General features: G+C 52.5%; 2 protein-coding genes across 8 annotated transcripts; one reads left to right on the forward strand and one right to left on the reverse strand.

Annotated features, from left to right (window-relative positions):
* Positions 1–849: 849 nt before the first annotated feature.
* On the reverse strand, positions 850–19,025 carry ODAD1 (outer dynein arm docking complex subunit 1). Of its 4 annotated transcripts, none has more exons than XM_037516882.2 (16): positions 18,535–19,025; positions 17,882–17,938; positions 17,508–17,599; positions 16,331–16,430; positions 15,995–16,184; positions 12,400–12,522; positions 11,871–11,984; positions 9,153–9,220; positions 6,592–6,779; positions 6,255–6,389; positions 5,414–5,496; positions 5,124–5,292; positions 3,091–3,254; positions 2,883–2,989; positions 2,563–2,641; positions 850–2,478 (listed from the first exon to the last, which is right to left on the reverse strand). In XM_037516882.2, the coding sequence occupies exons 1-16, from the start codon at positions 18,570–18,572 to the stop codon at positions 2,002–2,004; spliced, it is 2,184 nt and encodes a 727-aa protein (XP_037372779.1). In that variant the 5' UTR covers positions 18,573–19,025; the 3' UTR covers positions 850–2,001. The 4 variants fall into 4 exon arrangements, with proteins under 4 accessions (XP_037372779.1, XP_054553248.1, XP_054553247.1 ...); XM_054697273.1 differs by having other exon boundaries at positions 18,513–18,537; XM_054697272.1 differs by lacking the exon at positions 18,535–19,025 and adding an exon at positions 18,286–18,382.
* A 2,218-nt stretch (positions 19,026–21,243) lies between these two features.
* On the forward strand, positions 21,244–25,208 carry EMP3 (epithelial membrane protein 3). 4 transcript variants are annotated; one of them, XM_037516895.2, is made up of 5 exons: positions 21,244–21,394; positions 22,586–22,716; positions 23,054–23,156; positions 23,933–24,073; positions 24,916–25,208. In XM_037516895.2, exons 2-5 carry the CDS (start codon positions 22,639–22,641, stop codon positions 25,083–25,085), a joined length of 492 nt encoding a protein of 163 aa, XP_037372792.1. In that variant the 5' UTR covers positions 21,244–21,394; positions 22,586–22,638; the 3' UTR covers positions 25,086–25,208. The 4 variants fall into 4 exon arrangements, with proteins under 4 accessions (XP_037372792.1, XP_037372793.1, XP_037372791.1 ...); XM_037516896.2 differs by lacking the exon at positions 21,244–21,394 and adding an exon at positions 21,401–21,741 and having other exon boundaries at positions 22,637–22,716; XM_037516894.2 differs by lacking the exon at positions 21,244–21,394 and adding an exon at positions 21,647–21,741.
* Positions 25,209–25,288: the final 80 nt, after the last annotated feature.

Here is a 25,288-nt window from a genome sequence, read left to right on the forward strand (position 1 = left end):
GCTTTCTTTGCCCTCTCTCCAGCTACTGCTTCCAGTACTTTATTTTTAGAGCAGAATTTCACATGGGCACAAGCAGGCAGCTCTTTCTGTTCTTTTTCTTGTTAAAAGTTTAAAATTGTTGAGTGGTTAGCTTTGCATGTTGGAAAGCAAGACTTTTTTTGCTATTAAAAATTTCAGGCAACTGCGATTTTTAAAAGGTTCTGCATCTTTTTGAAAATTTAAGGCAGTTATGTTTCAGTTTGTGGGGTTTTTTTGTGGAAGTGACAGGGAGTAGGGAGTCAGGAGGAACAGTGGCTGGGGATAAGACACTGGAGGAGGGCTGACTGTGTGCTTCCCTTCCCAATTCCACATTAAGTTCACATCAGAAATGGGCAAATGCTACAATACAGGATTTTTTTTTTTCCTGAAAAGTCCGTTGTTGAACATTTACCAGCAAATCACTGGGTAGGCCTCACCAGATTCTAGGATCAGATGAGTGGAGAGGAAGACCTGGTTAACTGAACAGGTGAAAAAACACTGTATTCATTTTCATTGCTATCATCCTCCTAGTCAAAGACATCATTACATACTTACAATGTCGAGCACTGTCCTAAGGCATTGCTTTCATCATCGTCCTCACATTAAAAAAAAAAAAAAACCTCTTTGAAGTTTATACTATGTCAGCCCCATTTAAGGGTAATGAAGTCCAGAGCATTACCTGCCTGGACTAGGAAGGCAGATGCTGGATTACCCATCTGAATGTGGTTGGATTCAAGGATCAGGTGGCAGCGCTCAATGACAGGATTTACCCAAGGTGTTCGAATCCCTCCCCCTCCCAATCCCCCCCCCCCACAACAGGAAAGGGGCAGGATGTGCTTCATGTCTGTGACCAGATGGCAGGCAGCAGGGCCAGCCACAAATACTCCCTCCCACTGTCCTCGCAGACACATGGAAAGCTTGCCCTCCCCTTGGCCCTCTGAAGTCAGGCTTGGTTAGAAGACCTGCTCTGGCCAATCACTGAGAGCAGCGGTAATGTTCACAGTATGCAGGCTGAAGCTTTAAGCATCACCCCTGCATCGCCATTTCCTCTCTTTCCAGTGCCAAAGAGATGGGCAACACTCCATTTACATAGCGAACAATTTGACAAAGCAAAATACAAAAACGAACAGATGTTAACGAACAATGTGGGGGCTCTGGGGTTAAGGCAGGGTGGGAAAAAGGTATAAGGAGAAAATGGATGGTGGGGTGGGGAAATAAAAACGCTCCAGAGCCAGGCTGTCAGGCTGGGCTGTCACAGGAATAGTGGCAAGCAGAGTTTTTAGCTGACCCTTAAGAAACCCTTAAGAGCGGCAAGTAATTAACCATTATGGAGTTAGGCCTCTGAGATGCTGGGGCATTTGTTACTGCAGCATAACGCAGTCTATCCATCAGAAGAGTCTGAAAAGCACAGGTCTCCAAAAAACAAGAGACTGAATGGGAGGGAGGGAACAGGATCATTCATTTCCCCTAGGCTGGAGGTAAAGCAAACAGCCATGTCTAAAGCTTACTCTCAAATATATACTCGTCACTAGGTGGGGGCCAAAGCCAGGTTCTGACTTTTATTTCCTTAGGTCACACTCAGGCTGACCCTGACATTGGTCAGTAGTGGGGGCTCTGGGGGACCATGGAGAGTGAGGAGCTAAAGGGACAGGGACATGAGATGCAGGAAGAGCCTGGGAGATGGAGATGAGGAGAGACAGTTAGAAGAAGGGAAGCAAGAGATGGGGGCAGCTGGGGAGGAGGGAACAGAGACTGGGAGAGAGATTGTGTTCAGCCCACTGAACAGGAAACCAAGAGTGCTGGAGACAGGGAGACAGAAACGAGAGGTGACGACAGAGTCCCGGGACACCAGGAAGGGGAAGTGGAGGCACATGTAGGGGCCCAAAGAGGCCAGAACTGGGAGAGAAACAGAACCACTGGGGAAACAGGGAGATGGAGACATAGGAGAGGGGCTCTACCAAGAGCCAGGTGGGGCCAAAGCTACTAGCTGTTGCTCTGGGAGTCCTTGCTGGTGGTGGAGTCCGGGCCGGTGCTGGAGGCGGGACCTTTGCTGGACTCTGGGGTGCCACTTGATTCTGACGCCGCACCTCTACTCTCTGAGACACCGAGGCTTTCCTGGCCTCTGCTGGACTCCAAGTATCCAGTGGACCCCAGGTTGCTACTAGAGTTGGGGTCTCTGAAGGTCACATGGCCCCCCATGGAGCTGCGACTGGACATCGGTCTGTCACTTTGGTCACCAAAGGTGACATGACCAACATTGGAGGTGGTGGCATGGCCTCCACTGGACGCCGGCATGATGCTAGTCCTGTGGCTCAAGATGGACCCGGGGATATTATTACTGGGATTCCTGCTGCCCAGCATGGGCGTGCCAGAGCCCAGGCGGCTACCGGTGAGACTTGAGACACTGTCCCCCTTCTTCAGGTTCTCAGCCATCTGCTTCTGCTGCTCCCGGGCCTCCAGCTTGGGAGGAGCGGGGGAGAGGTGAGTTAGGGACCCACAGGCGAGCAGAGGTCCCCTTCCCGAAACCCACGCCCCCATGCTCACCGCCTTCTCCACTTGTCCCAGCAGCTCCTCCTTGCTCAAGGGGTAGTCATCCTTGGCTTCAAATCCAAGGTGTTCTTCCCTGATGTGGGGGACAGGGAGGGACTGCTACACTCTCCACCCACAAAAGGTTGAGAGGAGCATCCCACACTATCCCCTCGAGCTTCCGACTCCTTCCTGTGCCTCCAAAGCACCCACTGCACTATCTGCTTCCTCCCAGAGCCACACCTACCCTCCGGTTCCCAAGCCCCGCATCCTGTTTGTCTTCTCGGTCCCCAGGGATTCCCCTCCCTCTCCTTCCTCCCTTCTGCCCTAGGCCTCACAGGTTGCTCGGGGGCCGTGGGTAGGCCATCTTCTTAGGCTGTTCCTCAAAGCTCTGGCCCAGCACCGTGAGGGCCGCCCGCTCCAGGCTGTTCTCGGTGCTGTAGTTCTGCAGGGTGGGGAAGTCAGCCGTCAGCTCTGACCCATCCCCTAGGGCCTGACCCAAACAGGACCAGCTCCCTGACCCCCTTGGTGCCCCTGACTGCAGACCTGGGTATCAATGAAGGCCCGCACTGTGAGGAGGTCTACTAGCCGCTGCTCAATGAGGCCTAGGAAAAGGGTTATATCTCGGTCTCGCATGAAGTTCTTGATTCCGAGGAGATCCTTGATGCTGCTGCTGTCACACTGGGCCGTAGTGAAGAGTTTCTGGATGTCTGCAGTTAGGAGGTGGACAGGCTGTCGTGGACAGGTGCCTACCTTCACAGCCGTCTAGCGGCCACAACCATATTTGTTGAAGGAGACAGCAAGCTGGTCCAAGACAGGGAGGCAGCAGACCTGCTCCAACACTCAGCTGGGACAGCTGGAAGGGAGGGGGGTGGACCCACCACAGGTAAAAAGTGGGGCAATTTGAAGCAAAATCTGGAAAATGGACCTACAACTGGACTTCTTCACCCAGCTCGGAAACACCCAACTTCCATCCAGCCCAGCAGCTCCACAGCTCACAGGAGGAGACGTGGAGCTGCTCTGAGGCTGGCCACTTGGTTTTATTAACATCAGGCCCCAGCTGCACACAGCTGACATGACTGATGCCTGTCCTTGGTGGGCCAGCAGTCACGTCACCTATCACTCTCATCACCAGCCCAGCAAGGTCTGTTTGCATTTATTTAGGAAATGGCCCCCAATTCAGCACCCAGACAATGGTGCTCAGCCCCAGCACCCGCCCCCACACCTCCTCCACCCGAGCTCCAGATTCGGATAGGCACTTTCCTCCTGGGATTCCTCCTGAACATACCAGGAGGCCCCTTCGCACCGTGAGCTGGGGCATCCCCCAAACCCATGCCATCTGTCAGGTTCCCCCTCTCAGGGAAGGGCCTTGCCCTCCTCAGGCCAGACTCTGGTGCACCTCATCCCACACTCCCCACAGCCCATCAGCCCAAGACCTCTGCTCCATCCCCTCCTCTCCAAGCCCCTAATTTCCCTGGCTAAAGCCTTCCCTGCTTACAACCCTCCCACAGCCCCCCTACATCTCTGGGAATTAGCCCTGATGCTGCTGCCTGTCCTCCCTGAAGGATCTACCCTCTCCCACTCCCTTCACACCCCAGCTTTGTCCTCACTGCTCCCTAAATATACCTCCAGGTACACCTCAGCCCCACCTTTGGGGAGCAGCCCCCTCACCCCAGTGTCTCAGTTAAACATATCCTTCAAAATCAGCCTCAAGCAAAACAGCTTCCAGGAAACCTTCCCTGAGACCCCAACAGAGTGGGTTTCATGAGTGATATAAGCCCTGTGCTCAGAAGGAACCCCATGTGCTCTGAGGCTCTATTGTTGCCACCTCTGAATTCTTGGGAATGCTTTAGCAACGGGCTCACATCTTCACTCTGCACTGAGGTCCTCGAACGATGGCTATGCAGTCCCTGCTGTCAGGGCCCCACAGTGCCGAGGTGTCCTCCAGATCCCGTGTGCCAATGTCAGTCTCTCCCCGGTGCCCCTCCCCACCGATACCCAGCACTATGGTCACACGAGCAGAGAGAGGGGGATCGGCCAAGAACTGAGCTCCCACCGTGTACCGCCCATCAGCTCTCTCAGGACCACCTTGGCCTCACTATCTCTGTCTACCATGAGGGGTCGATCCATCACCCCATGTAATTCTCAGGACAACCCTACCAAGTAAGTATCACCACCCCATTTCCAGAGAGACTCAGGGAGGAGACCACACACCAGTATTCACATGTGATGGAGCTGGGATTCCAAGCAAGGCAGCCTTGCTTTTGAGCACTCTGCATAGGAAGGAGGGGGAAATGTGTGGAGGGTGGACGGGTAGGTGGGTAGGTGGGTAGAGGATAGATGCATTGATGGCTACATGGATGAAGGGATGAGTGGATAGATGCACAGACAGATAGACGGATTAAAGTGGGTGGATGCAGAATGGATGCTATGGGATGGCTGGAGGGATAGAGATGGATGGATACAGGATGGGCCCATATGCAATGTACAAAGCCATTGGTGAAAAGCCTCCAAGTGGCCCGCCAGGGTCATCTACATGCTCACCGAATCCTCCCAGATAAAGAAGTTGGGGTATTTACCGGCTTTGAGCTTCTCCAGCTTCCCCCGAAAGTCCTGAAAGCGAGTCTTGATGAACTCGGCCTCCTCACGCACCTTGTCTGCCTGCTGCTGCATTTCTAATTCATACTGCTCTTGCAGCAAGCGCCTCTTATTCTCATCCGCACGCCCTCTCACCAGGGCCTCCTGGATCTGTCAGGCAGGGGTAGAACATGCTATGGCACAGCTCCATGGGAGAGGGGCAAACTGATGCAGGTGGAGAAGACGTGTGAGCGGGAGGCGCACGGAGGCAGGGCTGGGGGGTCTCACTCACCTCCTTGATCTCCTCCCGAAGATACTCCAGGTTGGAGTTCTGCTCATTGATGAAGTTGAATTCTGTGAAGTTGCGCTCCTCCCCTGCAGGAACCAGAAGAGGCCCAGTCCAGAAAGCCCGAGACCGAGGGAAAAACAGAGCCAGGGAGACGCACAGGAGGACGGAGAAGATGTTGCAAGAGACAGCACCAAGACAAAAAGAGACCATGCTGGAGAGCTGTAGGTGGAGAAAGAAGGCACAGAAAGAGAGGCAAGTCAGAGTGAGAGTGAGAGGGACAAAGAGGAAGTCACAGAAAGGCAAAGAAATTCTGAGCCCCCGAGATACAGAAATAGCCAAGTGAGTCAGAAAAAGTGGGAGAAGTGGGGAAAGAACTGAAGACCTGGCCGGCCAGGAGACAGAGAGCAAGAGGGCCACAGAGGAGAATACGAGGTAGAGGGAAGGTATGGAGCATAACCAAGAGCCCAGGAATGCGGGAAAGAAGAAAGAATTGGGCAGGGGACATGGGCTTGGTGGGAGACACCCACAGACACTAGGAGAGGACAGAGATGCAGAACCAGGGGTGAGAAACCCTGAAGGAAGGGACAGAAGGCCCCAGACAGGGGTGGAGAGAGATGGGACAGGAGGACACCAAGCACACAGGGATGGGGAGGGAGGGGTAGAGATAGGGCCGACAGAGGCAAGGAGGGAGGTAGCCCTTCCCAGGCCTAGGAAGGTGGATGAGACCCCAGGGTAAAGCAGAGCCCCTCAGTGACCATGACCGAGCCCACTCTGCACTGGATCGGGGGTGCTGGGGGCTCAGGGCTGGCCTCTCTCTACCCCGCACTGCAGCCCAGGTCCTTACTCTCCAGGTACTTGTCCACCAGCAGGTCCAGGTCACTCTCCCCTGTCAGCTGGGACAGTTTATTCAGGGTGTCCTCGTAGCGCAGCACCAGCCTCTCCTGGGAGGTCTTTCGGAGACCCTGGGCCACCTCTTGGGCTGGGGAGAAGGGGACAATGAGGTGGGCGCCCAGGGCAGCCAGCAGTCAGAAGGCCCAGAGGGGAGAAGCAAAGGCCGCGATGCTCCCCAGGCCTAGGTGGCCCTTCGACTGCAGCCCTGTTGGCTGGTGTCCACTGGGCTGGTGTCCCCAGTGCCCTTGGAGCGGCCTGGCCTGTGGGAGGTGGTGGTGGCGGCTGCTCACCTTGCCTCTGGCGCTTCTCCAAGACCTCAGGATCTGGCTGCCGGTCGTGGTTCTTGAGCTTGAGGAAGCAGTGCAGCTGCTCCAGGTGTGCTATGCGGCGCTGCAGGGTCTGCCCCTCCATCTCATTCTGGGTCACCTCCTTGTCCGCCCTCTCCCGCAGCATCCCCATCTTGGTCTTTGCCTCCTCTCTGGGGGTGTAGAAGAGGGGGTGTTAGCCCAGGGTCAGGGAGGTTGGAGGTTGGATCAGGGCCGACCTGGGGTGGTGTGAGGAGGGTGGGATCATCCTGCGGCCCCAGGGAGGAGGCAGAATCAGATCACAGCTGTACTGGGGTCACAAAAGGCAGAAGTCTGAGTAGGTTCCTAGAGATGGATGAGCAAGGAGTTACAGCGTGAGTCAGGGCCCGGGCTTGCTAGGCCATTCAGCACACCCCCAAGGGGGCACCGCTATGAGGCAGGCAGTAGGGAATCAATGGCTGTGGGGAAACCTTAGAAATTATACTCCAAAATGGAAATGTTGGGGATACCTTAGAAGCCTCACTCACTGAACTTCCCCTGGCCAGCTTAGTGGAAGATTCAGCTTAAAAGCCAGTGCAGTCCCCTGTAAATTCAGAGAGCCCTAAACCTAGCGATCCAATCTCATTACAATGTGATTACTAAAAATGAACTCCTCATCTTTTGGGGTTTATTGGCTTTGGACTTTTTTGTCTTGTTGCCACGGACCATTCCAGCTCACACCAGCACACCTTTGCCAACCACAGTTGCCTCCACCTAGAGCATCAGCATCTTGGTCTACTCTAATTCCTCCAAAGCTTGCGAAGGTCAATCCTGGGTGGGAAGCTTCCCCAGCAACCACCAGCCCCAGCACCAGCCCCCACCTCTGGCTTCTGGGGCAGCCCCCCAGGGAACAGGTCTCACAGTTCTTGCTGTGCCTTGCGTTCCACACCAACTGAAGGGCTTGGAAGAGGGAAATCAACACGAGATCCTGAGCACCAGACCCTCAGGGGACACCCCACAACCATGAGCTATGAATCTCCACAGTGGCCAGTAAGGTAGACACCATGATAGTCAGAGTGTGGAAAGGAAGGCTCTCGAGAGGGAGGTGACCTGCCCCAGGTCACCCAGCAAGGAAGTGCTGGAGACAGTGGCTGGTCTGACCTGAAGAATCATTCGCATGCCCTTGCCCACTGGCTGAGACCACCCTGTCCTGTGCCCTCGGCTTCCCTTGCCATCACTGGAAAAGCGTGGGCCGAGGCTGATCCTGACTACTCAGGCAGGCCTATGAGCCATGTAAGGAAACCCAAGTCAGGAGCAAGCCAAGGCCACACGTGAGCAGAAGCCGCTGTGCACAGTCCAAGCACTGAAGGGGTCACAGTCCCCAAAGGGAAGAATTTACAGTGTCTGCCATCAAAAGCCCTGGTGAGGGGCCTCCATGGTGGCACAGGGGTTAAGTCTTAGAGCTATCAAGCTGTTGCCAGTCACTGCAGCACAAGTTCAAGTTTGATACCCAGCCAGGGAGCTGACCCACGGGGCATAGCAGACCTCTCCTGTCTCCTGCTGCTCCCCTCAGCAGTGTATTTCAGTCAGTCTGCCTGTTCTGCTCCCCACTCTATCTCTGGTGAATCTTCTCACCCCCCTGCACCTCTGGCCTACACCCCAGTTCTTGCATGCATAAATAAATAAAAATTAATCTTAAAAAAAAAAAAGAAGCCCCTATGAAGTCAGCCAAAAGAACCTTGAAAGCACAACACAAAATGAATGAAGCCAGACACAGTCACGTGGTGTCTGATTCCATCATATGAGATGTCTAGAGCAGGTAAGCCCTGAGACACACAGGAAGGAGACTGGGGCTGTTAGCGGGGAGGTGGGGGGAGGGGCGGGGAGGGAGGGAACACAGGTTTCCTTCTAGGGTGATGGACGTGGTTTGGATCCATCACTCTCGTAGACAGAATGAGAGCACACATTTTGAATGTACAAAATGCCACTAAATTGTACACCTTTAAATGCTGGATTTTGGTGTGTGTTTTAACTCAGGGAAGTACAGAAAGGATTGATGAGAAGAAGTGCGGGAGGGCAGGAGGGAGACCTGGGCTGCAGCTGAGGTCTGGAGGACTCATGAATCTTGAGTAAATAGAAGTTATGTGATAGAAACAAGAAACTACAGGAAGAAAAGAAACCACCTGGGGCAAGAGAACAGGGCTGAAGCTAAGAAAGCAGCAGGGTGGAATGAGACAGAGGGAGGGCATGTTGCCGAGAGCCTGTCCCTTACAGCCAGCACTAATAAGCACGCATTACTCCCATTCACGGAGTCCGAGGTTCCCGGGCCTTTCTCACCTGTTCCCTGTACATCCCAAGTGCCAGTCACAGACAAAAGCAGTCAGCCATACACCCAAGGAGCTGGGAGGTCAGTGGAGGTGGGAGAGGGCCACCTTACCCATAAAGATGTAGGCTATGATGGTCTATGTCCTGAATTCAGAACTTTTTGCTAATGCCTTAAGAAAAGGCCAGTACTGAGGGATAAAGGATAATCCAAAGGCTACCCAGGAAGCCTCCGAGGGGCCTACCTGATGGCATAGGCTGCAGTGGAAGAGACCATGATCTTGCTAACCATCTGGTGCAAGAGCTGGATCTTCTGCAGAGAAAACCAGACAGAAGACTCTGCTTACAACCTGGGCCCCACATTTCCCCACTGGGACTTAGAGCTCCTGGGCCCCAGAAATACAATCCTTCCTGATTCTGGGTAGCTGGTGGAGGTGATATGAAAAAGGTGTGAAGTGAAAGTGGCCAGGGGGAATGGTGGGGTAAGGGCTATCCGCCCCACCCCAGCCATCCACCCAGAATTCTCCTAACCTAGCCCACCTGACTTTCTGTTCTACGTCAAAAATTTGTGTGAATTTTATCACTGTGAATTCACTAATGTTTCTAGTTCCAGGGAAATGGCTTTGCAAGTGTTATGGGCTAAAAAGTTTTTTGCAGGAGGAAAAAGAAAAAATATACATATATTATTTTTTACATATGTGTGTATGTATATATTCTATATTTATACACGTGTTTATATATTAACTGTGTACCTATATACACACAATACTAACATGATACGTGCACATGGATGTATGCAAACATACATGCATGCACACACATTTACTTTGGAAAAAGATAACCAGACACCACAGCAGGGACCTCCGAGAAATAAAATAGAAGAGATTGGTGAGGACATGATGTCTCTCTGGGGTGCCTTATGGAGTTGTTTTGATTTGGAGACCATGCTAATGGTTTACGTATCCCTGAAGAAAATTACAAGCAAGACAGGAGAGAACTTAAACCGAATGCACACAAAAGCAAATGAACCTAACTATTTCAAAGAACTAAGAGCCCCATGGAGGACCAAAAAAACAGGAACACTTGGATTGTGGATACAATCATTTGAAGAGGCTAGACAGACAAGACAGATACCCACAGGCTCAGATGACAAAACAGACCACCAACAAATCTTAAACTCCATGTCTTGGGATGGGGTAAGGAGGTGCAGCTGTACTAATTCTGATTCCTCTGTGTGTAGGGGAGGATTAAGGCAATGTATATTGATGCTGTTGGGAGCCAGGGAGATAGAAAGAGAGGAGGGGAATATTCGGGAACAGGCCAGTAACCCCAAATTGTAGGAGGAGGTGTCCCCATGAACTCATGAGTATAAAACAGTCAAGCATTTCCTGGATCTCTCCAGAGAAAGGAGCTCTAAGGCACCCCATTGCTGTGCCTTAGTCTTGGTTCCTCAACACCTCCTTCTCACTAGAAAGAACCAGAACACCTCGAAGTCATGTCTAGGGGAGGATTGGGGCAGAACAAGTCCAAGATCATCTGGACTATACTCTTGTGCCAGAAAGTCAGGAACAATTCACAAAAATAATGGGGCCTGTCAAGAGAACACAGAAGCCAGCCTGAAGGGGTGCCTGCTAGCAATATGGGGAACTTCATGTGAACAATAACCATTTTAGATTCTAACCCATAAATCAGGTAAGACCACAGAATCTCATATTGACAGCCCAGGACTTCAGGCGGGGGAGTGATAAGCTCTTTCTTAAGCTTTTCCTCTCTTAGCAGAGATGACAGGTAGGGAAACAGCCAGGTGGGGAGTTGGCAGGCCTTATGGAGAGAATCATTACTGGATGCTAAGTGGGTGCAAGGGTGTCAGGAAACAGGCATTTCCAATGTCAAATCATCTCCCCACAAACCACTTCTTCATTACAAAGAAGAAAGCTCTGCATTGGAGAAAACTGGCAAACTGAGTGATCAAGATCAACATCACTTAGGATGGGACAAACGGACAGCATTGGCCTTCTGACAGGATGCAGGTGAAGAACAGAGTATCTCCTCCATACACCTCCTGAAACACAGAGCCTGAACCAAATCATGAAAAGACAGTAGTGATACCTGTATTGAGGGCTCTCAAATGACATCCAAAATGTCACAGTCATGAGGACTAAAGAGGTGTGAGGGACTATCCCCAATGCACCATAGGCCATGTGGGATCCCAGTCCAGCACCTACAGCAGAACATGGAATTAGGGGCTATGAAGGTCGGCCCTTGGGATGGTAGGTGAACTCTGAATACGGAACACTTGGAATTAGAATGATGTGCCTGATGCGATCGTGTAAGAAAGGGGTCATGTGCTCCAGAAACAGGTCCTGAAGTCCTTAGGAGCAAACTGTCTCCAATGACCTCTCGGAGAGAATAGCTGTTGTCGAAGATCACTCATGGCTTGCAGCCAGAAGAGGAAGTCCAGAGACAGAGAAAGAGTAAATGTGGTGACAGATCAATCTTGCAGAGGGATAGCGAGGAGTGCATTGGGCTATGCAGGCACCTTTTCTACAAGTTTGAAATAATTAAAGAGTAAAAGTTAAAAAAAGAAATGAGGTTGGGGGGAGCAGGAAGGAAGAGAGAGGAGAAGCAGAAGAGGTTGCTCAAAGGACCTCAAGGCTCATTGAGAGGCCCTCAGAATGTGAACAGTCTCTCTGCTCATTGGTTGCCCTGAGTGATAATGTTCAAAATGATGTTCTGTGTTTCTGCAAACATGAAGGAGAAGGCTCCTTCCTCGTTAGGAAGTCTCTGGCACATTTTCCGGGTCTCATTCCCTTAGGATTCAAGCAAGCCTGTGGCTCCAGTGGATTCTATCCTTGAGGCCCAAATGTCAGAGAAGATAGGGTGCATGGTTTGGGGAGAGTCTAGGTGAGACTGTGTCCTCCCCCTTGCTGGGCCATGGGGTCCTTGGTTTCAGGGCCACTGACCTTCTGCAACTTGCTGTGCACATTCAGATAGCGGTTCCTCTCGATCCGCAGGAGGTCCAGCTCCTCCCGAAGAGCAGAATTCCGAACCAGCTGGATGTCAAAGCGACAGGTGACCTGGGAAGGGTTGTGGGGAGCAGAGGATATGAGTCCCTCTGAGGCCTGGCCTGGCTCCCTCCTCCATACTCAGCCAAGGAGGGGCCTCTTCTCAACTGGGGCCTATTAACCTCTTGGAGGACCCTGAGAGCATTGTCTGCTCCCCACCTCAAGGACCCAGGCATCAGTCCTCTTTCCTTGGAGAACCTCCATCTCTTCAGGATACTGATCCCAGCCCTCTAGGATACTGATCCCCTCCGAAAGCCCAGTGATTCAGGCCTGCCCACATCCAGGAATCTGGTACACCATTTTCAGAACTTGACCCCATGCTCAGTTCGCCTTCCCCCACCTGCTCCCCCCATTCCTCCCTCTCCTGTCCCCTTCCCCTACTGCCCCAGGGTTGAGATGTAAAGATAGTCAAGAGGCTGAACCTTACCCTGTCCAACTGGTCTTCTAGAATCTTGATCTTTCTCCGGATCTTGACCTTCTGATCCAGGAAGAATCCTGGGTTTCTGACATCCTTACCTTGAGTTGAGATCCGGGTCTCCATTTCCTGAATCTGGAGGAAAGAAGATGGTACCAGTCTGTTGGCTGAATGTGGGAGAAATTAAGGGATAGACAGCAATGAGTGGGAGGCTGAGTGTCAGTGTGGTTGAGATCCATGGTGCGTCTGTTGTCTTCTGCTGACAGTTCCCAACCTTCCATGTTGTCCTGGCTTCCAACCCCCAGAAGCTGCCTGACCCAGGTCTGGACAATTCACCTAAAGATGGACACTGGACCCAAGCAGAGCCTGCCTGAATCCCTGGGAAAATGCATGAGCTGGATGGGTGTGTGTTTCCTAGCTCTCTCCAGGACTTCTGCCATTGTCATTCTCCCCACATGGAGAATCCTGGAGACAAGACACTGAGAGATGGCAAGACTGAGCCTGGATTGCCATCCTGGGTCTGAGAATGCTTGAAATCAGGTTCCAGCCTGTCCTCATTTCTGTACACATCCCTACTTATTTGGGGAATACTTTCTCCCCAACTAAACAGGAAGCTCTGAAACAATAGCTTTCTCTCTCTCTCTCTCTCTCTCTGTGTGTGTGTGTGTGTGTGTGTGTGAGAGAGAGAGAGAGAGAGAGAGAGAGAGAGAGAGAGAGAGAGAGAGAGAAGGTATTCAATAAAATACACAGACTGAGAGAGAGAGAGAGAGAAGGTATTCAATAAAATACACAGACTAAATGAATTTCTTAATGCCATGTTTCCCAATGTGTGTGCTGTTATGGGTTCAATTGTGTTCCTCCCACAAAAAAAAAAAAAAAAAAGTCATATATTGAAGTGCTAATACCCAGTATCTCAAAATATAACCTTATTTGGAGACAAGTCTTCAAGGAGGTAATGAAGTGAAAATGAGATCCTTAGACTGGCCCCAATCCATGAATACAGGTGTCTTTATAAAAAGAGGCAGTTTGCAAACACAGATACACAGATAGAGAGAACCCCAGGTGAAGATGAAGGCAGAGACCGGGGTAATGCTTCGATACACCTTCTATACAAGGAAAGCTAAAGATGGCCGGCAAACCACCAGAATCAAGAGGCACAGAACAGATTCTGCCTCCCAGGCCTCAGAAGGAACCAAAGGAACCAACCCTGCTCACATCTTGATTTTGAATTTCTGGCCTCCAAAACTGAGAATCAATTTCTACTGCATAAGCCACCCCAGCTTGCTACAGAAATGCCAGGAGACTAACACATGCACTGAGGCACCCCAGGGCACTGCCACAAACTCGGTGGGGGGGTATTTTAATTTTGGAGGGAGACACTTTGACATCCATCAGACACCACACCAACTTCAAGTTCAAGGTAGTTCACTGGGTAACACGAGATGGGGCCATAGTACTTTTGTTGATATTACATCCTTGTGAAACTGAGTTATTAGTGGTTGCTATGATAAAAATAAAATACCCCAAAGTATTCCCATTAGGAGACACTGGCAAAGTACACAGGGAATCTTTCTGCATGATTTCTTGTAAGGGCATGTGACTCAACAATTATCCCAGGAAATTTTTCAATTACAAAAAAAAAAAAAAAGTGCCCAGAGGCAAAAACATCCCACAGCAACTGTGTTTTTTTTCAGAATGAAATACAGTTTTTTTGTGATGTATGTGTATTCTTTTTTCAGTGGTTGTTAGATGCAAACACTCAAGTGAACTATCTGATGAATAATACTGGCAGCAGCAGAACCCCCTTGAACAGCTTCTGAGAGCTGATTTCCATCTTCAGGAATGTGGCAACTTGAATTTGATCATTGGATTCGTTGTCTGACTGGCCTAACCAATGACCTCAAACTTAGTGGCTTAAAACAACATGCATTTGTTTTTTAGACATTTCCGTGGGTCAGGCGTCTGCACTGGATACTCGGCACAGGGTGTCCCAGTGGCAATCAAGGCACCCACCAGGGCTGTAGTCTCTGGGACTCATCATGGGGTGGCCAAATTCAATTCCTCACAGCTGGGGGACTAAAGCTCTCAGCTGCTCAGAGGTCCAGCATGTGCATTCCACTGCACGATAGCTTGCTTCTTTCAGGCCAGAGGGCAAAGGATCCACAGAATCAAAATAAGAAAATCATCCTTCTTGGGCTTGTCGCTGGTGAGTTTCCATGAAAGACTAAGGAAAACCATTTGAAGCAGTCAACACCCACTGTACCACCAGAAAACAGCCAAAAGTTTGGCCCGTGTGAATCAGAATTCAGCTTCCAAAGGCAGTTTGGGGTGATATGGAAAGCTGAACAAATTGACTGAAAATCAAGTGTGAGAAACCTAGAGAACATGTGGTAAACGAAACAATACCCTCACCACCCCCCCCCCCCCCCCCCCCCCCCCCCCCCCCGGCACAAAGACCTCCATATCCTAGTGGCAGGAACTTATGAATGTGTAAATGCAAAATTCTTTGCATATGTGATAAAGTTGGGGCTCTTGAGGTGGGAAGGTTATTCTGGATTATCTGGTCAGCCAAATGTCATCAGGAAAGTCCTCAGAAGTGAAAAAGGGAGGAAAGAGAGAGTTCAAATAACTGGAGAGATGACAGCGGCAGGGGTAGAGCTACACAGCATGAGAAAGACTTAACCAAAATCCTTACTGGCCTAGAAGACAGAAAGTCAGGAGCCCAGGAGTCTAGAGGCAGTTTTAGAAGTTAGAAGAAGTCAGGAAACAGATTCTTTCCTGAAGCCTCCAGAAGGAACACAGTCCTGCTGACAAGCTCATCTTAGCCCAGAGAGACCCAGTGAGGCCTCTGTCCTCCTGTACTGTAAGAGAATTAATTTATAGTCTTTTAGGACATCAAGTTTGTGGTCATTTGTCACAGCAACAACAATACAAATACAGGCCACTGAGATAAGTACCTGCTAAATGCCTGTTTGTGATCCAATCATGTGCAAAAAATCATTTGGCCTAGGCAAGCAACTTTGTTTAGTGAAGCATCCTAGAGAAAATAGCACCATGAATCCCACAAAAAAACAAAGTATCATTTGGTGACACTTTAGTTTCTAAGATATATGTGTGTGTGTTAATATCTTTATGCATCTGTGCTTGGAGGAGCTGCAGTACCAGTGAGTCATGGCCATAAAAACCTGAGAGAACATGGCCTAGAAAAGTCACATTACTTCCAACAAGGTCAAATAGCAAGGTCTGGAGGCAAATGGGATTAGAATCCTGTCTAGACTACACTGCCTTAGCAGGATCCTTTTTGCCGGTGAAGAAACCAGAGCCCAGAGAGGTGAAGAAGCTTGCGGTCACACAGCTCTGATGTGGCAGGGCAATGACCTAACATAGGTTTCACTGACTCCAGAAGGTGACCCTTCTCCCATAACCACCCAGTGCCCCTTTTTTGTATGCCCGTGACTTCCCTAAGTCCTGCACACCCACTAGAGCTTGAGTTCAACTCTCCCAGGTGGATACTTGCAGTAACCCACTTTCAGATAATGATGCTAAGGCCCAAAGTGGTCAAGACACATGCCCTAAGCAGGATCCAGTGTCTGGTCTCAGAACCCACCTCCTTGTCCAGGGTGCTGATCTGCTCCTGCACCTCATCAATTTCTGCCTGCACTTGGGTACGGCACTTCAGCAGGTGAGCCATGTTCTTCAGCCTCTCTCTGTCCCGCAGCCGTTTGACCTGGCCCTGGGCCACACTGATCTGCTTCTGAAGTAGGTCCCGCTCTTCCTGCAGGTGCTGGATCTCCCCACTGCCCAGGCCGGGGCGGGGAGGGGTGACCGGCAAGAACAGAGCTCAGCATCATTAAACACAGTGAGCCAGGCCTCTCCACTGGGACCCAGTCCCTTCACCAGCCCCCTTGCCCAGCTCCAGGACCCAGGCACTAGCTGAGCTCACAGTTGTTTGTTGATGCGCTGGTAGACTCCCTTGCTGTAGGCCCGCCTCTCGCCCTCCATCACTTTGCACTGTCGCTGCAATCTGCTCAGCTCCCACTCCACTGAGGGATGACCAAGCAAGGGATTCAAAGGCAATCCAGACCCCAGGTTTTCCTGTCCAGGTCCTACAAATCCTGGTTTCCTTTGAGCCTCACAAACAGCACCTAAGCTGCTGGTCAAGTCCCCAACATCCCTCTAGTACTGAATGTCAGTTCCTGTATCCCTGAAGCTTCCTCCACCCTTCATATGCCCTTTGTCTCCCCAGGGGTTTTTCCTCTAAGTCCTCTTCCCCTGGGGTTTGAACACACATCTGTTTCTCCAGCAAAGGGCACTCCTGCAGGGCCTTACAGTCCTGGGAGCCCAACCCTTTCCCAACTTGGGAAAGCTGAGGACAGGGGCTGAGACCCTCATGGCCCCTTCTTGTTCCATCCGTCACCTTCCCGTCAACTTTAGTCCCCAAAGCCCAGCAGTCCTCAGTTCCCTGCTCCCACCTCCACATTCTCAACCCCAGCCCCTAGAGTTAGGCCTCCTTATCTGCTGCCTGGATCATCACTCCGGCCTCCTTCTCCACCTCCCCTCCACACCTGCTCTTACAGACCCCAGAATCTTTCTACACCCAGAGACCACCTGCCCCTCCCCTTCCTACTCACAGACCTCTGCTGGAAACTCCAGCTCCTCAGCCAAGAGTTAAGGCTGAGAACCCGGTGACCTTACACTACACAGACTCTCTCCATTCTCCCCCACCAGCTCCCCACCACCCCAGCCCAGTGGGCGAGGCTTCAGGGGACTGCCAGGGACATGGTAACTCTGTCTCACACAGGGATGTGGCAATGTCTGGAGTCCTGTTTGATCATCATGGTGGCTGCGGAGGGGAGGGAGGTTCTACTGGCATCTAATGGGGAGCGGTGGGGAGGGATGCTGCTAAGCACACTACAAGGCACAGAAAAGTTCCCACAACCAAGAATTCTCTGACCCTAGTGTTGACAGTGCAGAAGTGGAGCAACCTGCTTCAGAAAACGCTGTTTTCGCTACTGAACCACTCTTCCCTTCCTTCTCCCCTTGGTAATTCTTGGGAGGAGTTCTGTCCTCCCTGGAGAAAAATGAGGAAAACAGTGAGTGAAACAGAATGGATGAATTACCGAGTCCCTCCACAAAGACCTCACTTCCATCCTCCGAGCGGCTGCTCCCTGTTGGGGCTCCCACAGGCATCGTGGACACTGTGGACAGGCTCCTGGAAGGGGTGTACAAGGGACACCTTCAGAGAGCAAACAAGAGAGGGGCAGAGTAGGTGGGCGAGGGACCCCAGAAGCAGCTCTGGCCTTTCTGAGCCTCAATTCCTACATTGGGTTGGAGGGGCATCTTTCAGGCTTCTCGTACCTTCTCAGTTTTTTATCTAGGCTCCGACTCTGGCGTCGGGCACAGGTCGCCTGGGCCCTCGTATCTCCGCAGCAGGGCTGTTTGGGGAAGTGGTCACGGTGGAAGGCGAAACCCCTGCCAGGCTGTGGGTTCCTACCTGACCGAGTCTCTGCTTTGTCTTTGGTGCTCCAGGCTCACTGTTGTGGTCTGGTTGCTGGGGAGACAAGGGACCAATGAGGCCTAAGGACAGCGGGAGGGGTGGGGACCGAGGCCAGGAGGAGAGGCCGTGGGAGGAGAGGCTGGGGATCAGGGACCTAGATGCTGCAGCCGACCTGCTGTAAAGAGGGGCGGGTGTGCTGTGGGAGGAGGGGGTCACGAGGGCAGTAGAGATGGGCGGAGGGGTCCTGAGAGGGGCGAGGCAAGGAAGGACGCGGGCTGCGGGCGGCCTAAGAGGGCGGGTGAGGAGTGGGCTGCGAAGGACCGGCCTTGCGAGGGCCTTGTGAGGGGGGGCTGGACGGGGCGGGGGCGGGCTTCGGGGTGTGCGGGACAGGGCGCCAAGACCTGCAAAGAGCGGAGCTGGAAGGGCCTGCGAGGGTTGGGCTGCGGCGGGAGCACCAGTACCGTGAAGGGCGGGGCTGCGGGGACTGGCAAAGGGAGGGACAACAGTACCGCAGGGGGCAGGGCTTCGGGGGACTCCCCGGGGCGGGGCCGGGCCCCGCGAAAGGCGGCACAGTGTTCTTGTAAAGGGCGGAGCTTCGGGGGTCACACGAGGGGCGGGGCGCGGGTACCTGTGAGGGCGGGGCCGGGTACCTGTGGTGGACGGGGCTCCGGGGAGCGGAGAGCGGCATGCTTGGCAGAAATCGCGAGGTGCCTGGTGAGAAGGCGCTGCAGAGAAGCTCGTCCCCAAGCTCGGCGGGGGCCGGGGGTCGTCAGGACGCACGCACCCTCGGGGAGCCTGCGGGAGGTCGGGACGGCCGGCACGGAAGCTCGGAACTGGGACGCCGCGGGCTGTGAGGGGCGGGCCGCGTGTTTCCGAGGGGGAGAGCGCGGAGCTGGAAGAGCCTGCGGGGGCAGGGCTGGGAGGGAAACGTCGGGAAGGCTTGGGGGCTAAGCCAAAGCCCTTCGGAACAGGGCGCGAGAGATGCGACTCCCAAGCTCATGAAGACCACGTTATTTGGAGAACTCAGCAGCAGGGAGGCGGGGCCGCAGCCGGGAGTGGCGAGAGAGACGACCGCTCACCGCTGCCTCAGGGCCTCGCAACGCTCAGTACGCATGCGCAGCTAACGGCCTCCAAAGCAGCCGCCAAAAAACGCTTTGCCGCCTGGAGTCCGCGCACTCGGAGGCGGAAGTGGGCGGGGCCTGTGGCGCATGGTACCGCCCCTTCCATCCGACCACGCCCCTGGCTGGGCACTCCCCCTCGGTGGCCAGCTGCTGCCCACGTGGGCCGTCCGGGAGCGGGCGGGTAGTGGGCGCCTCTCTCTTATGGCTGGGTGTGCCCAACGCCTGCGGTTTCCTGTGGGAGGAAGCGGCAGCCTACGGGCCCTCTGCTCAGCTTGTAGCCTTGGAGGCCCAAGAGGGGGAGATCCCACCACCCCCCTCCCTTACCCTGGTCTCACCCTTCCACAGGACCCTAGCGTGGGAAACCCCAGAGCAGCCTCTGGGTACTAAATCTGACGCTGATTCCACTCAGGGAACTTGGCTCAGAGTCCTAGCCGCCTATTCTCCACCCTTAAACCCCCCTTAATTTTCCATCTCCACTCTTCCAGGCACCCAAGGCCCATCCACTGTCCCTGTCCTCCATGAAGAGCACATGACCTCCAGCCCCTAATATTTCCCCCATGACGTGACCAAGACACTAACACAACTGGAGATTGGCAGTCTGAATCCCAATCTCTCTCATCTAGGACTCAGGCTCAGGACTGCTTATTCCCCACCCGTGGAAACCCTCATTTAGGACCCTCTTGGGGTCCAAAGGATTCAAGAACTTACACTTCCCCAAACCTAGAGATCTTGAACTAAGGTCCTGAATCCACTGGCTCCAATGCCTTGTATAATCAGCACATACCATAATGCTTATAGGTGTCAGGAACTCTAAGGAACTACTAGGATGTATTTATTATTACCTCTATTTTACAAAGAAACTGAGGCATAGAGAGATTATTAGTAACCTGTCCCAAATTATAGGCAATGGCTGCAGCAGCTTGGGTTCAAATCCAGCCAGTCTGGTTCTAGAGCGTGGGCTCTACAGCTTCTGGGTCTCCCAAGCAACCAAGTGCCTATCCAGTCACTGAACTGCCCATCCCCATTACCCCTTGGGGAGACCAGATGGTCAACCACCACCTCGTCTTAGACTCCATCAGACACCCAGAAGTCCCAGTTCCCTTCCCTGCCAATGACCCAGGATTTCAGTTCTCTCTCCTTCTGGTCTCTGTGCCTCACTTTTCACGAGCACCCGAGCTTCCAAGAGAGCCAAGTACATACTAGTCATCACCTACACACACAAACGCCCACCCTAATTCAGATCCCCAAGAATAAATAAATAATAAGAGTTAACATTAAATCCCTAGTGCCATACTGCTGTTTAAACCCCTCCAATGACTTCCCACTGCACTTAGAATTAAATGCACACTCCTCCCCTCAGTTTCAAGGGCGCTCTTTGATTTTCCTTTCTACCACTCCCTCTGGCTCCCTACATTCAAGCCACACTGGCCCTTCTGTCTGCTCCCCAAACAACCTGAGCTTGTTCTCAAGAGCCTTGCAATTCCACTCCCACCCCCACCCTCACCCCATTCTGATAACTCCACTCTTCAGGTCTCAATTCAGGTTATCACTTCCTCAGAGAGGCCTCACTCTGGTTGAGGTGACCTTCCTCCACCTCACTTTCTCCTTCAAAGCACTTAACACTATCTGTAATGTGTCTTCTTCATGGATACGGTTTCTCTTGCTACTAAGAAGGTAAGCTCCACAGTAACCGTAGGGTTCGAATCTGTTTTCTTCATTATTAACAAGTAGTTCCTAGCAGATGTCCAATAAATGTTTCATGAAGAAAGGAATGGATATGTTAAACGTGTTAGTGTGCTGGCATCACCTTACTCATTTAGAGTAAGTCTTAGTATTATCAATACTAGTATATAGTCAGTATTATTAGTATTTATTGCACCTACCTCACAGATTTGAAAACTGAGGCTCAGTTGAAATAATTGGTCAAAGTTCCCCCAGCCAGGAAATGGCACTGAGATTCTTAACTTCCATCTCCTTCTAAAGTTTTACACACTCCCCTTCCCATCCCCTGACCCCCCACCATGGCACCAATTCACCAGCCACCAGGAATTCCCACTCCTGGCTGCAGAAATCTGGTCTCCTCCCCCAGACTGCTACCCCTCCAAGTATTCAGTCCTAAACCTCATCGGGGAAAGCTGACATCCGGTCCCAGAACCAGCCCCAGCCCAAACCAGGAGCAGTGGTGGCCTGAGATTCAGACCCTCCCACCCTCTGATGCTTGCCCCACCCCAGGATACCCCTCCCTCCCTCCAAGGACTTCTCCTCTCAACCCTGTTAGGGAGCCCCTGAAGATGCCTGTCTGGGGGCAGTGGGTGGGGGCCCAGAGAATGAGGAACCCGAGAGCCTGGGCCCTCCCTCTGGCTACAGACCTCAGCTGGGTGCGGTGAGGGTGGGTATAAAAGTGCCGGTATATATTCAGAGGAGCAGAGGAGAATCCAGGAGAGCGCGAAGAGAGAGAGGAGGAGGTAGAGACAGGCAGTGAGAACAGACAGAGTGAGACAAGAGGCAGAAGGACCAAGAAAGAGACAGGGAGAGAGAGAAAGAAAAGGTTCCGGGATTGGAGGGAAGGAGGGAGCAAGTCGAGTCGGTGGGGCGAGCGCGCGAGCGAGCGAGGGAGGGAGGAAGGCAGCGAGGGAGGCGGGGGGCCTCGGAAGGGTGGAAGGAGGGAGGAGAAGGGCGGGGCACGGAGGCCTGAGCGAGGGACGAGACTCCGACTCTGACTTTCTCAGCCGATCGGTAAGTTTCCAGTCCGTTATTCGGACTGGGATTTCTTGATTTCCTGGGGAGTACATCAGTTTGGGGAGGACCCCTGTGGAAACCCTGGTGATTTAAGAAGTGATCTGGTAGCACTCAGGGTGAGGACTCGGAAAGGGGTGGGGCCAGGAACGTTTCGGGGGTCCCAGCAGACCTCGCCACCCTAAAACTTCCTGCAGATTGTCCCAACGGCAGTTCACTCTCTCCTGGGGAACCTGAGGTCAAGGCTTTTACCTGAGAACGCTTCAAGTCTGAGGAACCTTCAGACCCTCCCTCCCTTGCTGGACACTGAAGGGTGATGGGAGGCTGACTCCTCCCCTGCCCTATCCTAAGATGGGTCTTGTGTCCACTTTCCCACCAGGTGTCCAGCAGGCACCATTCTGGCAGCTGGGTGGGGTGGGGACCTCATGGGCATAACCAGGGGATGGGGTTTCCCTGGTTAGTGCTTGGAGGCAAGATGTGGGATGAGTCACCAGATGACTCATCTGACCCCCCTCATCCCCCCCACCCGGGGAGAGGAATGGGGTGAGTCAAGGATGCCTGTCCCTGGGGGCAGCCCCCAGCTTCTGAGAAATCTGGAGGGGTGTCAGCTTGAATTTTTATATCCTGGTACATATGTCTCCAGGGATGGAGCTCTGAGGAGAAGGGAGCTTCATTGCTAGTCTTACTCCCTCCAGGACCTAAGAGCCCATCCCTAGCCCTCTCTAGGGACCTAGACCTCTCTTTAGGACCCCAACCTCCTCCCTCAGACTTAAGAAACCTGACCCGCAGCCCCTTTCTCCATTAGACCTGGGAATCTGGACTCAGGATTTGGGTATCTCACCAGCCCCTGTGCCAATTTCTTGAAACTACCATCTCCTGACGTCCTCCACTGCAGACATGTCACTCCTCCTGCTGGTGGTCTCTGCTCTCCATATCCTCATTCTCATCTTGCTTTTCGTGGCCACTTTGGACAAGGTAAGTCTACTGGAGGCCCTGGGACCTCCAACTTTCCTGCAGACTTGAGCCACATCCCATCCTCTAAAGTCACCTAGCCCTGCAACAGGGTGGTCCCCAGGAAAGGGGGAGGTTCCCTGCCCCACCCCACCTCCCCTTCTCCCAGCATTTACCCCTCTGAGCCACATTTCTGACCGCACGTCACTACTACCACCTCACCAGCCCCTTTCATACTAAATCCATGCTTTCCCCAGTTCAGCCCCTACTTAGTATCTCACCATTTTTCCAAACTGTTCCCACCCACCTGCCTCCTGGTCCTGCCCACTTTCTTCCCTAACTGTTTCTCTCTCCACCCCAGTCCTGGTGGACCCTCCCTGGGAAGGAGTCCCTGAATCTGTGGTATGACTGCACATGGAACAATGTCAACAAAACGTGGACTTGCAGTAACGTCAGTGATAATGGTAAGGGCTGAGGGGCATCAGTGACTAGTCTGCAAAGGGGAGGGGTAACCCCAAGTCCTCTGCCAGGACCAAGGATTGGGGGGTCCCCTGCCCCACAGGCTTGAGTAGACAGGGCTGAGTCCCAGTGCTGAGTGAGGATGAGCTAAAAGTCCCCCTCATCACTTAGAAAGAGAGGAAGCCATGCGTTAAATAGGTTTAAGGAATGGGGGGAAACCACTCAAGATTCCAAAGTTCCAAGCATATGGGACTAGGGTTCTGAATGGATGGCTCGACCCAATTTGTCCAAGTTCCAAGAGGGTTGGCGTGGAACCACATTAATATTCCAAAGAGGTGGGACTGAATCCTTGTAAGGTTCTGAAGGAGTGCTGCCATATGCATCTGAGAGGTGCACAGAGAGCTACATCCACTAAAATTTATAAGTGAAAGATTGTATGTTTTTTCCCCTCGGAGCAAAGAATTTCTGCACTCTATTCAACTAGTACTAGAGGTAGCCAATTCAACATAGCAAGAAAAATAAATAAAAGGCATAAAAATGGGGAAGATGTAAAAACGTCACTATTCCTAGTGGACATGTTTATGTATAAAATTCTAAAGCAGCTTCTGCAATTGATAATTTAGCAAAGCTACAGGAATCAAGCATCCAAGTGATACTGCTAAGTATCTAAGGTTGTATGGCTCTAAATGGAGAAGGTTTGTGAGCTGGTAATGAAAGCACAAGCAGGTGGAACTAGAACTCTGGACCCCCTGTGACTTCTACCTCTACCTCCTTATTACAGGCTGGCTAAAGGCAGTGCAAGTCCTCATGGTGCTTTCCCTCATCCTCTGCTGTCTGTCCTTCATCCTGTTCATGTTCCAACTCTACACCATGCGTCGAGGAGGACTCTTCTATGCCACTGGCCTCTGCCAGCTGTGCACCAGTAAGCACTGTTCCCTGGGAGTTGAAGGGTAAGGAGGGGGCCTATCAAGAGGCTGGAGGCCCCAAAAACGGACATCTGGTGAAAGAAAACAATTCTCAACAGCCTGAGGACCACCTCAGGTGCTATTTGAGCTACCTCTGCTCCAGGGACTTAAGAGCTGTAGATTTCAGTGCTCCATGGTGGCTTGTGGTATCTATGAATTACGGGGGATGGGGTGAGCGAGGAGGCTGGCCCTTAGGGTTTCAATGAGGATCGGGGAAAGGAGTGTAGGCAAATGATTTCAGTCACAGGGATGGGAGTAGGGTTAGGTGGCTAATCAATACCCCAGGATTCTGAATCACATTAGTACTGGTTTCACAATTATCACGGTGACCAGTTCCGACTTCTTGTGAACCTACGGTGTAGCAGACACACCAGGGAGTTTTAAGTACTTTTTTTTTTTTTTTTTTTTTGACTTCAGGTGCAACAGCTAAATTTATTATAAGTCCTCAGTTTGGGGAGCAACATCTCCCGGGTCTGCAAAGCACCTCTCGTTTTATTAATTCACTCTCTGAGTACTGAGCTTGTAGAAAGGCACTCAGAACAATTCCTTGGACGGGTGGATGAGTAATTTATCATGGTCTGATTTTACGGAGTAGTCATGGGAACTCAGAAAAATTAAATTGTCCAACCCCCGGCTGAAGGAGTCGCGTTGCTCAGAGCGAGGGAAGCAAAACCACAACTCCCAGAAGGCCGCTGTGCCGTGCGCTCGCCCTCTCCGGTAGCTTCTTTGCCCCTTGGGTTGTTGGGGAATGTAGTCCATTAGCGAGGACCGCAGGACACGTGATTCCGTCTCCCCGCAGGCGTGGCGGTGTTTACCGGGGCGCTGATCTATGCCATCCACGCGAAGGAGATCCTGGCTAAGAGCCCGCCGGGGGGCAGTTTCGGATACTGCTTCGCCCTGGCCTGGGTGGCGTTTCCCCTCGCCCTCGCCAGTGGCGTTATCTACATCCACCTACGGAAGCGGGAGTGAGCGAACCGACTCACTGGCGACGCCCCCAGCCCGCGCCCACCCCACCTCTCACCCCGAAACCCCAGACCCCGCGCGTCCTCCACAAAATAAAACGGTTTAACCGCCGGCTCTGCCTTTGCCTTCTTGCTTCCTTCCTCTCCAGGGACCCCTGCTGCTCACGCCGGATCTCTTCTGATTCTGGGATGGCCCCCCACCATCTGCAG

The sequence above is a fragment of the Talpa occidentalis genome, unplaced genomic scaffold (assembly GCF_014898055.3).
Source record: "Talpa occidentalis isolate TD23 unplaced genomic scaffold, MPIMG_talOcc4v2.1 talOcc4.17, whole genome shotgun sequence".
In the NCBI taxonomy this organism is placed as follows: Eukaryota; Metazoa; Chordata; class Mammalia; order Eulipotyphla; family Talpidae; genus Talpa; species Talpa occidentalis.